This window comes from Capsicum annuum, chromosome 3 (assembly GCF_002878395.1).
Source record: "Capsicum annuum cultivar UCD-10X-F1 chromosome 3, UCD10Xv1.1, whole genome shotgun sequence".
Classification (NCBI taxonomy): Eukaryota; Viridiplantae; Streptophyta; class Magnoliopsida; order Solanales; family Solanaceae; genus Capsicum; species Capsicum annuum.
Genome location: NC_061113.1, coordinates 81,207,285 through 81,224,057, shown reverse-complemented (window position 1 = coordinate 81,224,057; position 16,773 = coordinate 81,207,285). Strand labels below are relative to the sequence as shown.

Below are 16,773 nucleotides of genomic sequence, written 5' to 3'. Positions count from 1 at the left end.
GCAAACTAGATAATAAACACGGAATTAGGCTATGTATTGTATATTGCTAATATGACTGTCAATAAAGAACTGCCAATCACAATGAGACGGAAGTGTGCTTTATGAATATTCTAAACTAATACTATGCAGCGATGATATTATTTAAATATCACAGGAAAAAGTTATCAGCGTAATAGACCAGAAACAAGACAAACAGGCTTTAGGAAGCTGCTCTACGCTCCATTTAAAAATGACATTCAAATAGCATAGCTTAATACTCATGAGAAAAGACCAGTGCTTAAAACGACCATGTCACATAGAGATCAAAAATTGGGCTCGACAAACATGGAATTGACATAATGAGACTTACATTTTCCAGATTTTAATTTTAACCGCTTGCTTCTAGCTGCTTCTAGCAGTGTTAAAATAGAACATCAGAATTGAACACTTTTGACAGCCTTAGAGAGGACATTCATTTGGTCTATGTGGTCATCAATATAAATGGAGTGACCACCTTTAACATTGTATATATTTCCTTGAGAAAAGACTAAGAGTACTCTCTTTCATTCTCGTCGGTAGATCCCTCTAATCAACTACTACTAATTAACAAAGGAACAAGTCCTACCTCATTACTTACATAAATAACTATGCCACATCGCTAACCAAAAATATCAATTACACAGGACGACTGCAAATTACAGAAAGTAAAACTAAAATAAGGGAGGACAAGAATCTATAATATATGTCAAGGTACTTAATACTTATAATCAAAGTCCTTTTCTGCTTACTCAGAATATTCCAGGGAAAGCTGGAGAAGGAAGTGCCTCAAAAGCCCCATCATTAGATTATCAAAATTATACTGTGCGCCCGTTGTGCAATACTGGATACAAGACATTTGGTCCCTCCCAGAAGTAATGATTTGTTTCTTGCAGGGTTTACTACACATTTATATATCTAGTTGCTCAAGGTCGATCATGCTTGCCGAATGTTGTATAAGTTGCTTCCTAACGTCCACCTGTAATTGGCATGATGGAGATAAGCAATAAAATCAAGTCGATGACAAAAGAGTGGAAAGAGATGGACAGCCCCAATAGTTTTTTTTAACAAAAATTGCATGTCTGTCCCAACAGGTAGATGTCCCTAATAAAGTCTCAGCCTAACAGTACACTCAGAATAGAAAGACATACCCTGGAACCCATTAGTGAAGAAAAGACAACATTTGCTTCAGCTGCATCCTCCACTACTAATTGCTTTAACAGCCTAGTCTCTGGGTTCATCGTTGTTTCCCATAACTGGGCTGGCATCATCTCTCCCAGTCCTGAAAAGTTTTCCATATCATACGATTAAATAAGGGAGGTTTAAAGAACTCGCACGTCTATGTATACAGATGTATAAGCTGTGTATCTGACATTGCTGAAAAATCCCAACTAAAACTTACTCCCTCCGTCCCAATTTATGTGCCATCATTTGATTTTGGCACAAAATTTAAGAAACTAGGGAAGAGTTCTGAAGTTTGTTGTCTAAAATAAATCTTAAACATTTGTGTGGCAATAAATCACTTCTTTAAGGGTAAAAAGGAATTTTAAAGTTTAAGTCGTTTTTAATTAAGGAGACATTCTTTTTGGGATAGACTAAAAATGGAAGGGTGCTACATAAATTTGGTCAGAGGGAGTACAATTTTCATTATTTAATAGAAAAGCAAGCACCCAATAGACGATTTCTACAGTTGGCAAAGTGGTGCTGCATTCATAACTTATGAGAAGGATATAGGACCAGAAATATCAGGCATATACAGTTATTTCCACCAATTAACTGTAGTTTATTTTTATTTTATTTTTTCAAATATATGGTTTAGCCAAACCATAAACCATGGAATGTTTGCAGTCAAACTCTTTGAATTCTGAAATCATTTTGAGGTGATGTCAAGTAGTTGGGACTTGTAATGCTCATCCAGCATTTCCCAGATCATGTCCCTATGTTAGAGATTGTTAAGTATCCCACATCGGAAAAGGGATGGGTAATTGGTCTCCTCATATGGACTTGGGCAATCCTCCCCTCATGAGCTAGCTTTTGAGGTTGAATTAGGTCCAAAATCCATTATTCACAGAGATGTTATGCAGCAAGGCTTTCACTTTCCACAAAGCACCTAAGGTACATCTAAATTTTCCGTCAATTGTCCCTCATTAAGCTGGTAATAAGTTTAGCAAACAGTTCCCTATCAAGTAATGTGCTCCAAACTGAACATGTCCCATGTGAAATATGCAGTCTTCAAAATCCAAAATACAAAAACATATCATACTTCCTATCTCACCTTTGAACCTCTGTATGTTATATGACGCATTTGAAGGAAAGGAACACTGAATTTTTTTAAGTTCTACATCATCATAGCAGTAGTATGCTTGTTTTCCCCTCTCAACCTGAACATTTCAAAATAGAACATTAAAACCTGGAGGCAGTAAATACATAAGTTGTTAAACAAAACTCGAAAGAAAATAAACCTTATAGAGAGGTGGAACACCAACATAAATGCAACCTTCCTCAAAAAGAGCTCTCTGCAACAAGTTTAGAATGTCTCAACCAGGTTTGCCAAACAGTCAACTAAACATTTTGGTTATTTCCATAAACAATTCAACTGTTAATTCCCAGCGGAAAATGCGTGTTCCATTGGACCAAGAAGAAAAATGAAAGGACACACCTGATATCTAAAGAAAAATGTCAACAACAATGTTCGAATATGAGCACCGTCGACATCGGCATCTGTTAAGATTATGATTTTATGATAACGGAGAGCTTCCTTGTTAAAATCCTCCCCCTAGATGCAAAAGATTGAATGAGAATAAAATTTTGAACAAAGAGCATATTGCACAAACCTCGAAGATGAACGCAATACCTTAACTCCAAGTCCTAAACCAAGAATAAGATTTTGAATCTCTTCATTTTTATACATTGCTGCTTCATCCTTTCTTTCAATATTCAAAATTTTGCCTCTTAAAGGAAGAATAGCCTGTAAAAGATAAATAATTAACACATTTTACATTGGAGTCTGGATATGTGATGAACTTAGTAGTAATAAATATTCTTCTAGTCGTCACTTCTGCAGCACAATTTTTCTGTATATAAGTTTTATCTCTCTTTTACCAATGTAAATATGCAGTGTTTGCTTTAGCCGAACAATTCTTTTTTTTCTTTTTTGGACACAGAGAAGGTCGGGTGGAGAATCAGCTTGCGTAGCTTCCATTAGCAGTTTCATAAGCTACTGCATAATCTGAAAAGGGGGTTATATGTTTATAGCGCACCAATGAGTTTTAATTACCTGAAAGCGCCGATCACGGCCTTGTTTTGCACTTCCACCGGCTGAATCACCCTCAACGATGAAAATTTCTGAAAGTTTTCAAAAGAGAAAAGGAACTCCTTTTAAAAAGGCAGTTTACTTGCATGATATTACCACATTATGTGCATTGGGTGTTACATTATAAAAAATTTACTCCCTCAATCCTGTTTTACATGACAGTCTTCTATAGTAATACACAATGTTTGACACATTTAACATATTAATAACATGTTAACTACCTTGAGAAGTTACACTACGCAAATCGAGACATGTCCTGTTTATCAAATACTCCGTCTGTCCCTTTTTATGACACTATCACTGCTTGGGAAGTAAAGCAATTTGTTCTCTGATTAATTTGACTGTTTTTCTAAAGGTAATATAAATTACTTTAACTATGTTTAATTAAAAATATTTTTTTGATAAATTAGAACAGCACAAGAATGTGTTATTCGAACTGTACAAATGTAGCAAAAGAACAAAAAATAGAAGTGTGCCCATCTAAACTTGTACGGATTCTAATGTTTGTAGAACTGTTTCAGCCTCATTTACGTGTATCATCCTACACCATAAGCAAAACAAAGATGTACAATTAAGACTATATCTTGTTGGTAGAGCTTGCAGAATCTTCAAAGTATCTTCTATATCTTTCAGTCTAGACAGTCCACCAAATAAAAGCAGGTATAGTATTCCATCAGACCATCTCCAACCCTCTCTCTATTTTTATCTCCAAATATAGAGAATTCTATATTCGAAGGAAACCTACTCCAACCACAAATTTATTTTTTACTCCCAAAAAGAATATTCTTCTTTTCGTCTTTTCTCTCTTCGATATTATGTTACATTATTTTTATTTCAGTTATATTTCTTATTTCATAAAATTAATCATTTCTTCTTTTTCATAATCACCCTATATAATTCATATACATTTCTTATATATTCATGTAATATAAATTATTTTATACCCTACATTTTTAAATAATGTAAATTGCAAGCAAATTTTATATATTATACATACTAATGGACAATTTAAATAAAAGTTAAATCTTTCACCAAAAAAAGAATGTTAAATCATTGATGAAATACACCAGCAAAAACAACATACTCAGTATATTCCCACAAAGTGGTGTTTGGGGAGGGTAAAGTGTACGCATTCCATACCACTACCTCAGATGAAGTAGAGAGATTGTTTCCGATAGACCCCCGGCTCAGGACATATAACAATAAAACAAACAAAAAACATAAGAATAAACAACAAAATGGGATAACACACCGTTAGTAATAAAAGAAACAACACACCCACAGAGAAATACTACAAACTATCTATTCGAAATCACCAACATCATCAAAACACTACGAATAAGACCTCCTACCAACTAATCCTCTATCCTAATTCGCGTCCTCCACACCTTCCTATCAAGCGTCGTATCCTCCGTAAGTTGCATTTGATCTATGTCATGCCTAATCACCTCCCTCAAATATTTCTTCGACCTACCTCTACTCCGCCTAAAACCATCCATAGCCAGCCTCTCACACCTTTGTACTGGAGCATCCGTGCACCTTCTCATCACATGCCCGAACCATCGCAACCTCACTTGTCACACCTTGTCTTCCACCAAAGCCACTCCCACCTTCTCTCGAATAACCTCATCTCTAACCCTATCTCTCATGTTAAGTCCACACATCCTTCTCAACATTCTCATCTCCGCCACCTTCAACTTTTAGATGTGGGAGTTCTTAACTGGCCAACACTCTGCTTATACAACATAGTCGATCGGACCGCCACTCAATAGAATTTACCTTTAAGCTTTAGGAGGTACCTTCTTATCACACAAGACTCTCGAAGCGAGCCCCCACTACAACCACCCTGCACCAATACGGTGCGTGACATCATCGTCAATCTCTCCATTCTCCTAAATCATAGACCCAAGATACTTGAAACTATCCCTTTTCCGAATGTCCTGAGAATTCAATTCCACTACCACGTCAGTCTTATGCGTCAAATCACTGGACTTACATGCCAAGTACTCCATCTTGGTCCTGCTCAACCTAAACCCTTTAGACTCTAGAGTCTGCCTCCAAACCTCCAACTTATTATTAATTCCTCTTTGAGTCTAGTCAATTAGTACAACATGATCAGCAAATAACACACACCAAAGCACCTCCCCTTGAATACGCTGCGTCAAAACATTCATCACCAAGGCAAACAAAAATGGGCTAAGAGACTATCCCTGGTGCAACCCTGCCAAAATAAGAAAGTGCTCTGAATCTCCTCCTACAATCCTCGTACAAATCTTCACTCCATCGTACACGTCCTGAATTGACCTAGCATATGCCACAAGCACACCTTTAGCCTCCAAGCTCCTCCACAGAATCTCTAGGGGACTTTGTCGTGCGCCTTCTCAAGATCGATAAACATCATGTGCAAGTGTTTCCTCTCCCTAAACTACTTCACTAACCTCCTCAAAAGTTGAATGGCTTCAGTAGTTGAGCGATCTGGCATAAAACGGAACTGATTCTCGAAAATTGTCACGATCCTCCTCAGACTCAACTCTACCACCCTTTCCAAACCTTCATAGTATGACTCAACAACTTGATGCTCAAGATTATTGCGTTGCCCCCATAAATGCTCTATTAATTCCCTACGAAGTTCAAAATGAGCATCTCTGTCCTTAATTTTTATGTCAGCTAAAAATTGTTCAAATCGATAACTTTCATTTACCATCATTTCTACTGTTGGAGTCGCACCTTCTAAAGTATCTTGAATTGGTGCATTAAGATCACACTCATCTTCAATTACCATGTTGTGCAGTATAATAAATGTAGTTATTATAGCATGTAACACTTTGTTTATTCAAAAACGTAACGGCCCAACAATAATTGCAAAACGTGATTGCAAAATACAATTATAAATTATAATAAAACTAACTTATATTTTTTTATTAAATATTATATATGGAAATTAATTTATAAAAATTATAAATTAATATAAATTTAAAATTAATATAATAAAGATATGACATAAGAAAATAATAATGAATATTAGGGACTTAATTAATTGTCTTACAATTTATAATATTTTAAATTAGAAGTGTTATATAACACTATTCATTCCTTGAAATATAGAGTACAGAGGAAAATTTAGAGATGGGTTGAAGTTGCCTATCACTATTTTCATCTCCAAATATAGAGTTTGGAGATAAAAGTAGAGATGGGTTGGAGTTTCCCTCATAGTAACTTGTCTTCCTCATGCTGTTTATGTGCCAGCACTGCAGTAAATCATTTGTTGACCTCGGCATGACCCATTGTGGTCCAATCATACTTAAAAAAAGCTGCCACAACTGCATGGTAACTTGGCAGTGCAAAAACAAGTGATGGGCTATCTGAATGTCTCCCACTTAATGCTACATAGGTCAAAACCTCTTTTTTGGAGGTTCTCATGAGGGAGACAAAGCTTATTTACACGCAATCCAAGTAAAGCAAGCTACCTTGAATGGATCTCCAGATCTGTTTCCATGGCCACGGACTTGGTAAGTTCCCTTCTTCTGATAAAATTCGGTAGCATGATCTCGCTGTGAACAAACCTATGTTGTTAGTGATCCATGGTATGTTGTTTCTGTATTAGTTGGCTGCTGATACGGTTTAACAAACTGAACAATCAACAGCCTTGTTCACCTCCAAATCATTGAAATTGATACTCCAACCCCATCTACTCTATTCTCAGCCTATGTAGATGCAGCACTTGAAGCACGTGAATAAATTAGGAAACAAAACCTTGAAAGGCGGTGTCCTATCCAATTGCCCATCCAGAAAGAAACTCCTCTCCCATTGCCCACACTGATCCAGTATTAGCCTTAACAGGCAACAGAGGTCTAATGTTCTTTCATACTGACACGCCATAGGATGTTCTGACTTCTAGTACACTATTGCCCATCATTATCATAGTTGTTCCTGATAACATCAACACAGAGCACTTCCAAGTTCCACCTCAGTATCAAATCTCCATAATCACTTCATCAACAGGCTTTCATTTTGTTATATGATATTTTTAATCCCCAGTGCACCATCTTTTGTCTTTAATTACAGTCTTCTAGTTCACCAAATTAAATGACTTCCTTTCCTTGTTAGCTTGTCATAAGAAGTTCCTCTTAAGTTTGTCAATCCTTTTCTCACGTTTTGTAGGCATTGGAAACAGAAACATCACATGCGGGAAGTTAATCCAACATTCTATTACTTAGAACCAATCACCCATCCAGAGAAAGATATTGTTTCTTTTACCTGGCAAACTTTTTTTCACATTTCTCCCTCACTCCTTCCCAGATGTTACCAACTTTGTGCTTGGCCCCCAGTGGCAATCCAAGAGAAGTAGTTGGTAAGGTACCATCTTGGCAACTTAAGATAGCTGTCAGAATGCAGCAATCAGTGTCTTTATTAACTGGATATAAGTAACTTTTTCTCCATTTTAATAGGAAGCCGAGGCACCTTCACTAGAATCAACCTTCAGATGTTTAAGTAGATAGACTTCAGTATCACAAATCATCAGAATATCATTCGCATACAACAGGTGAGATCTCTAAAGTATTATGGATGTTGTTGTGAAATTTGAAACCTTTTATCCAGCCAGTCCCATATGCTACTGATAACATACAACTGAAGTATTTTATCACCATATAACCAGGAAAGGAGAAATAGGGTGTCCTTGTCGTAGACCCCCTTGAGCGGCAAAGAAGCTCTCTGGTGTTCCATTAACTAGGAAAGAGTATTTAACTGTGCTTATGCCAAAAGAAAAAAAGAACAAAAAAAAGAATCCAATTATATACATTTCCTACCAAATCCAATATTCCTTGGCATGTGATTTAAGAATTTACAACTAACATGATAGTAAGCTTTCACGATGTCGACTCACAAGATTCCTGGGGCATTACTTATTATCTAGAATCTAAGCATTCATTGGCAACGAGAGTTGCATCCATGATTTCCTACCACTACTAAAAGCTAAAAGCCATTTGTGCATTGTCCGCCGGCTTGTAAATCACCCTTTTAGGTCTCTGTATGAGCAACTTTGAAATAATCTTATAAACGCTACCAATTAGGCTTACAGGTCTAGAATCTGTCAATTCAATTGCAGCACTCTTCACTGGAACTATTGTTATGTAAGTGGCATTAGAACACTTTTCAAATTTCTCTGGGGAATGGATGGAGGTCTCCTATGATATCTTCTTTGATTGTTGCCAATATATCTGGTAGAATCCCATAGATGAATATCTCATCGTTGAGCTTTATCACTTGCACGTTGTTTGATGATACCAAAAAGATCTTCAAATGTCATTTGAAGCCATGACTCTTCCTCTCTATCGATTTTTGAGTGATAGCGCTCCTGTTCACCATAGATCTTCATTTTCAAATATAACCTCTTACAAACTGGTTTTTCTTTCATGACTTCATTGAATTTCCAATTTCTCAATATGATTGTGCCTTTTGCAAGGGTTGCCATCTTGTGGAAGAATTCAGTACTTTTCCCACCTTATCTAATCATAAACTTTTTGATCTCTGTCTTCAAAAGATGTATTCACATTTGGTTTATTGTGCTAGTACCTCATTCTTTTAAAATTACCCCTGACTAGCAAGTCTTTTCTTAAATTGCGTTGTTTTCCAGTGCCATGTCCAGTTATGCATACTGTCGTAGTACCTCATTCTTTCTGTGTTCCGGATTGCAAAAGTTGCATTTGTCCCACTCCCTCAGTTTACCTTTCAATAACTGCAAGTTTTTTGATAGAGCATAATCTCATCTACCTTCAACAACAAAGGAATTCCAGCAGGCATTCACCTTTTATGTAAATCCTTCTATCTCTAGCAACCGATGTTTAAATTTGAAATAAGCTCGAGTCCATCCCCAATCACCATGAGGAGCTTTAATGGGACTAATCTTGGCAACACTTCTTGTTTAATCATCTTGAATACATCATACCATTAGTTGAAAATAGAAATCTATCTGTTCTTGAAGCACACTCATGATTGTAGTCTCTGAACCATGTTAATTTCCCACCTAACTATGGTCCAATAAATTCAAGCTCTTCTATGCAATCTGAAAATTCACGCATAGCACTTGTTCTCCTTGTATTATTCTCTGTCACAAATATTGTACTATCAAAATCCCCCTAAAAACCAACTTGCTGCTATAACAAGATGAAAATGCTCCCAGGCACGGTCTTCGAGGCTTTTCTCTTTCCTTCTTCTTAAGATTAAAGAATAGCCTTCCTCTGGTGCTTTCGCGGACTTCAGGCTGCTTGGTAGCCGAGATTTCACCCACTGTGTTTTCTGTTGAAAATCTTCTTCTTTCTTTTCTCTCTTCTCCTCTTTCTTTTTCCTTTCTCTCTTTGCAGATTTGGGGTGATGGAAGATAACATAATATACTTTGCGATGGGGTTCAAGTCATATGAAACCATCAGAAGTGAAACAAGAGCAGAGGAATGGTTTGAGTGGACTGAACGAGGACGGAACTTAATCAGAAGAACGACTTTCAGCAGGAAGACAATGCTTTGGCTATGCACATCTTTGAAGGAGGCATCGAAAGTAAAGGGTAATTTTGTAAAAAGATGGAAATTCCACGATCATTCCTCAGAGTACTTCTTTGCAAGAAACTTTAACAAACATGGTCATTATATAACAATTATCAGCATTCAAGAAAGAGTAGATCAGTACATATCATCCCTGAAATGGCATTTAATGTTTGATATTGCAGTCAAGATTGAGAGGTTCATTAACTACAAATCCCACAAAACAGACTAATGCGTTTAAAAATACGAAGGCCCTTCTTTACTCGGAGACAGTCAGAAGGTCTAAATGGCCATCAAGAGAAATGAGCTCAGCCACAGTCCAAGAAGAAAGTGGAATCAACCATATAGATGGAGGAGACAACCCAAACCAGAATGAATTGCTAAGCAGGAGCTTTGTGGGCTCTCTTACAGAAGACATCCCCGACATCCCTACTTTGTCTGAAATACGAAGATGGGCGAGTAGCATCTGGAAGCAGTCACATGGAATTAACATATATGAAATGGGTCATAATCAATTCCTATTCGAATTGTCGTCAAAGGTAATTGCAGAGCATGCTGTGAGAGGTGACTGGCAGCGGAAGAAACACAAATTCAACCAGCAATGGTGGTCGGATTGCTGGTCTCCGACAGTGGGATCTGTTTCTAGACATGAAAAGGTAAATCAAGTCTGGCCACTTCAGTTATGGTCCGAAAAGGTGTTCAAGGAGATCGGAGACTTTTGCGGCGGCTAGATTCAAACTGAAGAAGAGACGGAGCTGAGAAACCACTTGAAATGGGCGAGAATAATGGTTTTGGGAAACGGTGACGACGTCCCAAAAGTGGTGAAGGTGGAAAGTGAGTATAATCTATGAAATCCAAATTTGGTGTGAAGCTCCGGTGAGAACCAACACTGGAGTTGTAGGAAGAGACATAATAACGGACCAGAGGGTAAAAGAAGGCACACAAGAGAAACTAAGAACCAACGGGCAACAAAAGATTCGTATAGTACAGGGGTAGTGTTTCGAGGTGTTAAAAGCATGATGGGCCACGTGGGGTGTTCAGCAGATATGGAGATTTTCCCTAGATTGGAATGCTCACGAGATTTACCACGTGGGGACAGCAAGCATTCAAAGACCCTCTTTTTAAATAAAGAGGTTGCCCCTAAAAAGAAATTGGGCCCAGATCTGTTGGCCCAAAGCTTTTCTAATTGGAATATTAAGAGGGCATGCTACAATGAGCCCAGAACCGACCCATTGGAGGAGGAATTAAAAGCTAATGCTTTTACTTCAATTCTGGAATCACAACTTACAAGTCATGAAGTCAGTCCTTGCGATAAAGTCATGGATACAGAGAGTGAAGAAATTAGGGAAGACCAACAAGCTGTAGTCGAGGAAGAAAATTAAATATTACTGATTGAAAATAGGAGAAAACAGGCATCAGATTCTCAGGCGAAAGGAAACATACACATGCAGCCACAGTCCAAGAAGAAAGTGTAATCAACCATACAGATGGAGGAGACAACCTAAACCAGAATGAATTGCTAAGCAGGAGCTTAGTGGGCTCTCTTACAGAAGACATCCCCGACATCCCTCCTCATAATCAATTCCTATTCGAATTCTCGTCGACGGTAACTGCAGAGCATGTTGTGAGAGGTGACTGGCAGTGGAAGAAACACAAATTCAACCAGCAATGGTGGTCTCCGACGGTGGGATCTGTTTCTAGACATGAAAAGGTAAATCAAGTCTGGCACCTTCAGTTATGGTCCGAAAAGGTGTTCAAGGAGATCGGAGAATTTTGTGGCGGCTAGATTCAAACTGAAGAAGAGACGGAGCTGAGAAACCACTTGAAATGGACGAGAATAATGGTTTTGGGCAACGGTGACGACATCCCAAAAGTGGTGAAGGTGGAAAGTGAAAGTATAATCTATGAAATCCAAATTTGGTGTGAAGCTCTAGTGAGAACCAACACCGGAGTTGTAGGAAGGGACATAATAACGGACCAGAGGGTAAAAGAAGGCACAAAAGAGAAACTAAGAACCAACGGGCAACAAAAAACTCATATAGTACGGGGGTAGGGTTTCGAGGTGTTAAAGCATGATGGGCCACGTGGGGTGTTCAGCAGATATGGAGATTTTCCCTAGATTGGAATGCTCACGAGATTTACCACGTGGGGGCAGCAAGCAGTCAAAGACCCTCTTTTTAAATAAAGAGGTTGCCCCTAAAAAGAAATTGGGCCCAGATCTGTTGGCCCAAAGCTTTTCTAATTGGAATATTAAGAGAGCATGCTACAATAAGCCCAGAACCGACCCATTGGAGGAGGAATTAAAAGCTAACGCTTTTACTTCAATTCTGGAATCACAACTTACAAGTCATGAAGTCAGTCCTTGCGATAAAGTCATGGATACAGAGAGTGAAGAAATTAGAGAAGACCAACAAGCTGTAGTCGAGGAAGAAAATCAAATATTACTGATTGAAAATAGGAGAAAACAGGCATCAAATTCTCAGGCGGAAGGACACATACACATGCAGCCACAGAATGTCAACACAACAGTGGGTTGGGCAATTGAAGAACCAATCCCCCTAAATTCTGCGAAGGTGGTAGATGAGAGGGATGTGGAATTTGATGTGACAATAAGGTGTCGTTTGGTTTGCAGTATGGATGTAACTAATCCCAGGATAAAAATTTATTTCACTTGTTTGGTTGTCAATATCTGGGATAACTTATCCCAGGACTAATAATTAGTCCCGGGATAAGTTATCCATAGATATGGTGGGATTATTATCCCAGGTTAAGTTATCCTTGGTATAAATTGTAAAATGACAAAAATACCCTCAAACCCTATATTTTCATCACACACACACACATATATATGTGCTTGCAGTATGTGGTTGTGTTCTTGCAGAGTTATTGCTGCTTCTCCTTATGGATGAACTGTACATGGAGAATACTTGAAGATAATCTTTCCATTTGTCTTTCTATCACTCATAAGGTTAAATTTTATTTCGAAACTCATTTCTTTCTTTTTTTTTTTGCATCATTTATAAGTTTTATATCAAAGAGCAAAAGTCAGTAATCTTTTGTCAATGTTACGCTTTAGGATGTTTGATAAATTTTACTTAGCATATAATTGGGGGAAATGATATTTGTTTAAGAATCAATATGTATTGCTTGAAATATGTTCGATTGAGATGAAATTTGTGAAATAGTACCAACTATATATGAAAGTGCAATATGTGAAAATCACAATTGTGGATTTAATTTGTTATTAATTGGCCCTTTCCTCTCGTTTTGATGATGAAATATTAGTTTTAGCCTCTTTCTAATATGCTTTAGAAAAACTTATTCTCTTTACCCACTTGAAATTATAAAATTGTGCTCGTTGATTCTTTGTAATTGAAAAATTGATTTTATTTTTGTATTAACTCTTTTCATTTTTTTTTGTGGAAAAACTAGGTTTTCTTATGGATCATCAACTACAATCCGATATTGAATGCTTTATCATCCTTAAGGAGATATTGTGCCAACAATTTCTTGTTATGTGTATTTTTCTTTGTATGGCTATTTATGGTCATTCTATAAGAAGAAATAAGCATATGATTAGTTACCAATTTAGTAATCGAGTTCCTAAAATTATATCTCATTTAAATTGTATCATAGAAGACAATGATACAACATGTATCAATAAGTCAAGAATGGATAGAAATTCCTTTTACACTTTAGTTCTCTTAACTAAGGAAGTTGGAGGTTTGACTGATAGCAAATATATATCAAGTAGTGAAAAGTTAGCAATGTTTCTAAATATTTTGGCTCATCACGAGAAGAATAGATCCATTAGGATTGATTATGTTAGATCGGGTTGGAGCGTAAGTCAAGCTTTCAACGAATGTTTGAGAGCTATTCTCAGACTAGCTCCATTATTACTTGTTAATCCCAACCCGGTGCTTGAAGATGACAGTGACGATCGATGGAAATGGTTTAAGGTATATGCACTTTCAATTGAATATCTGTTAATTCAAGTTAAGTAAAAAACTATAATTTTACAAAGAAATTTTAATAATTTGAGATGATACTATAATTGATTTTATAGGGATGTTTAGGTGCATTGGATGGTACTTACATTCAAATTAGAGTTCCATCTAAGGACAAACCAAGATACAGGACAAGAAAGGGAGAAATAGCAACTAATGTACTAGGAGTTTGTGATAGAAATCTCAATTTACTTACGTATTACCTGGTTGGGAAGGATCAGCTGCAAATGGTCGTGTATTACGAAATGCTATAACGCAGACAAATGGTTTGAAAATTCCTGAGGGTAATATAATTCACATGCTCACATTAAAATTATATTACATCAATAATGTTACATAAAAGTAACTAATTTTTGTTTATATTTTAGGTAATTATTATTTTTGTGACGGAGGATATACAAATGGAAATGGTTTTCTTTCACCTTACAGAGGGTATAGATATTGGTTAAGGGATTGGCAAGGTGACAACCCACCACCTCAATGTCGAGAAGAGCTTTTCAATATGAAACATACTAGGGCTCGTAATGTTATTGAAAGGACATTAAGACGACGGGGAATTCTTAGAAGTGCTTCATGCTATTCAGTTAAGATTCATAATAGGATTATTAGTGCTTGTTGTTTGATACACAATTTTATTCGTAGAGAGATGGAAGTAGATCCCTTAGACATTGATCTAGAAGAACAAGTAGAATATCAACAAGATAACATTGATGTTGTTGAATCATCAGAGGAATGGACTACATGGAGGGATAAGTTGGCTCAATTAATGTGGAATACAAACTTAAATAATTGATATTTTCAATTATTTCGTGCTTGTAATATGTTTTATAGTGTCTTGGATATTTTCCTCTTTAGTTTTTGATATTACAATAAGGTGTGTCACTTTTAGCTATTTGTGATATAAATTTTGTTAAAGCTACTATTTAATTAGTATTTTTTTTTTTGTGATGTGTTAGTACTTTATGTTTTTAGTTTTTCATTTATAAACTGTGTGAATATTTATTATTGTGATGCTAAGTAATGTTTTAAAGATACTTATGCTCCTTATGACGGTAACTAATATTAATGATGATTAATTTCACAAGATTGTATAAACAAAGATGGATAGCGAAAAATCTTCAATAAATCCACCAAAAAGATCAAAAAGATCAAGAAGATCAACACCTTCAAACCGAAGGACATGGACTCCAGAAGAAGATTCTCTTATAGATGGTTTAAAAGAGTTATGTGTTAATGGTTGGAGAGCCGATAATGGAACCTTTAGGCCAGGATACCTGACGAAGTTGGAGTACTATTTACGTGAACGTCATCCTGACAGTGGATTGAAAGGTGAACCACATATCAATTCTAAATTAAAAGCGTGGAAGAGAAGTCATGCACACATAAGCTTACTAAAGGGTCGAAGTGGTTTGGGATTTCAATATAGTGACGGAACCATAATTGTTGATGATTCAATAGAATGGGAAAAGTTTTTAAAGGTAACTAATATTTTGATCTACTATTTCATATAAATATTTCTCTCCGTTCTTTTCATAATTTATAATTGATACATAAGACGTTGTCTTCTTTCTTTACTTGTTTGTCTAGGATGAACCGAAAGCAAGAAATATGAATACTAAGAAATGACCAATGTTTGCGGATTGGGAGAAAATATTTGGCAAAGATAGGGCAACGGGAGAGCATGCAGAAGGGCCACTAGATGCAGTTGAGGATATCTTAAAGAATCAAACATCAAGACTTTCTATTGATATGACTTTGGGATTTCCTATTAATATTTATGAAGATGAAGATGAAGATGACTATGGAGGTAGTCATGGACCAAATATAGCTACCGGAGAAGCTGAAAATGCTTATATAGAACCTAGTTTTGCAGGGGCATCTGAAAATGAATATGCTAGAGGCTCTCCTCATGAACGTACTGACAGATCTGAAAAGCAAGCCGAATATGCTAAAAAATCCTCTTCTAATGTCAATGAAAAAGAGAAAAGCAAGAAAAGGAAAAGAGTTGTGGAGGATGCTAATGAGACATTTGTCAAGAGTATGACGGAAGTCATAAAGGACTATACTGAAACCCAAGACAAAAGAATTGGTGCCTTAATTGACAAGATTGGAATTCGTGACCACTCTGATATGCGCGATCAAGTTTATGCCATCATTGAATCCCCCGCATTCGATTTGTACACCATAGAGCAACGTATCAAAGCCAAAATGGTTATCTGTAGAGATGTGCAAAAAATGAAAATCTTTTTACGTATGGTGAGCTTGAGCGTCAGACAATGATGTTTATGGTCGTCAATGATAAACTTTAAAGTATGATAAGTTTGTGTATATAAGTAGTGGCACTAGTGTGTTAGTTTATGCTCATTATCAATTTCAAAGTTTGATTGGAGTGCCACTTTTTGATCCTCAAGTCATGTTCATACTCTTGTCTATAACTGATGTAGGGCATGAGGATGATGTAATTGTGTATAACTAATGTCTATTAAATAGACCAACTCTCATGTAAACGTTAATATGTTGTTGGTTATCAGTTTATGTGCAGTTTTATTGTTGTTTCACTACAGCTTTGGTTCCATTTTGCTGCTATGTTAGACCAGTTACTGGTATCGCTACAGTTGTTTTCTTTGCAGCTTCTGCAGTACATAAGATCAGCTGTCATTGATATGGGACCAGAGAAACTGCTTGCCCTGTTTTCCATTTCCCTGAATACGAAAGATTACTCTTTGTCAAACAGTTGGTCGCTTCATGTTGTAAATAAATATGTATGTGGATGAGCCCACTATGTGGGAATATATTGGGTTTGTTGTTGTTGTATATATGTGGATCATGACTTGGGTTCTTCATGAAGGAGAGAATAAACTGTGTAAACCCACCTCTGTTGACTGCAGGATCTGTATACAGT

At 36.7% G+C, this 16,773-nt stretch overlaps 1 protein-coding gene across 2 annotated transcripts in view; it reads right to left on the bottom strand.

Annotated features, from left to right (window-relative positions):
* Nucleotides 1-454: 454 nt before the first annotated feature.
* The window catches only part of LOC107852877 (DNA gyrase subunit B, chloroplastic/mitochondrial), a 58,812-nt gene continuing 42,493 nt past the window's right edge, over nucleotides 455-16,773 (bottom strand). Inside the window, exons 15-21 of one of the 2 annotated variants that reach the window (XM_016697923.2) lie at nucleotides 3,293-3,360; nucleotides 2,870-2,983; nucleotides 2,675-2,791; nucleotides 2,478-2,531; nucleotides 2,291-2,396; nucleotides 1,167-1,297; nucleotides 455-994 (exon numbers count right to left, since the gene is read on the bottom strand). In XM_016697923.2, the coding sequence (XP_016553409.1) occupies nucleotides 926-994; nucleotides 1,167-1,297; nucleotides 2,291-2,396; nucleotides 2,478-2,531; nucleotides 2,675-2,791; nucleotides 2,870-2,983; nucleotides 3,293-3,360 (659 nt within the window). In that variant the 3' untranslated portion in view covers nucleotides 455-925. Of the gene's footprint in view, nucleotides 995-1,166; nucleotides 1,298-2,290; nucleotides 2,397-2,477; nucleotides 2,532-2,674; nucleotides 2,792-2,869; nucleotides 2,984-3,292; nucleotides 3,361-16,773 lie in introns of those variants that run through there. The other variant, XR_007052948.1, reaches the window with a different exon arrangement.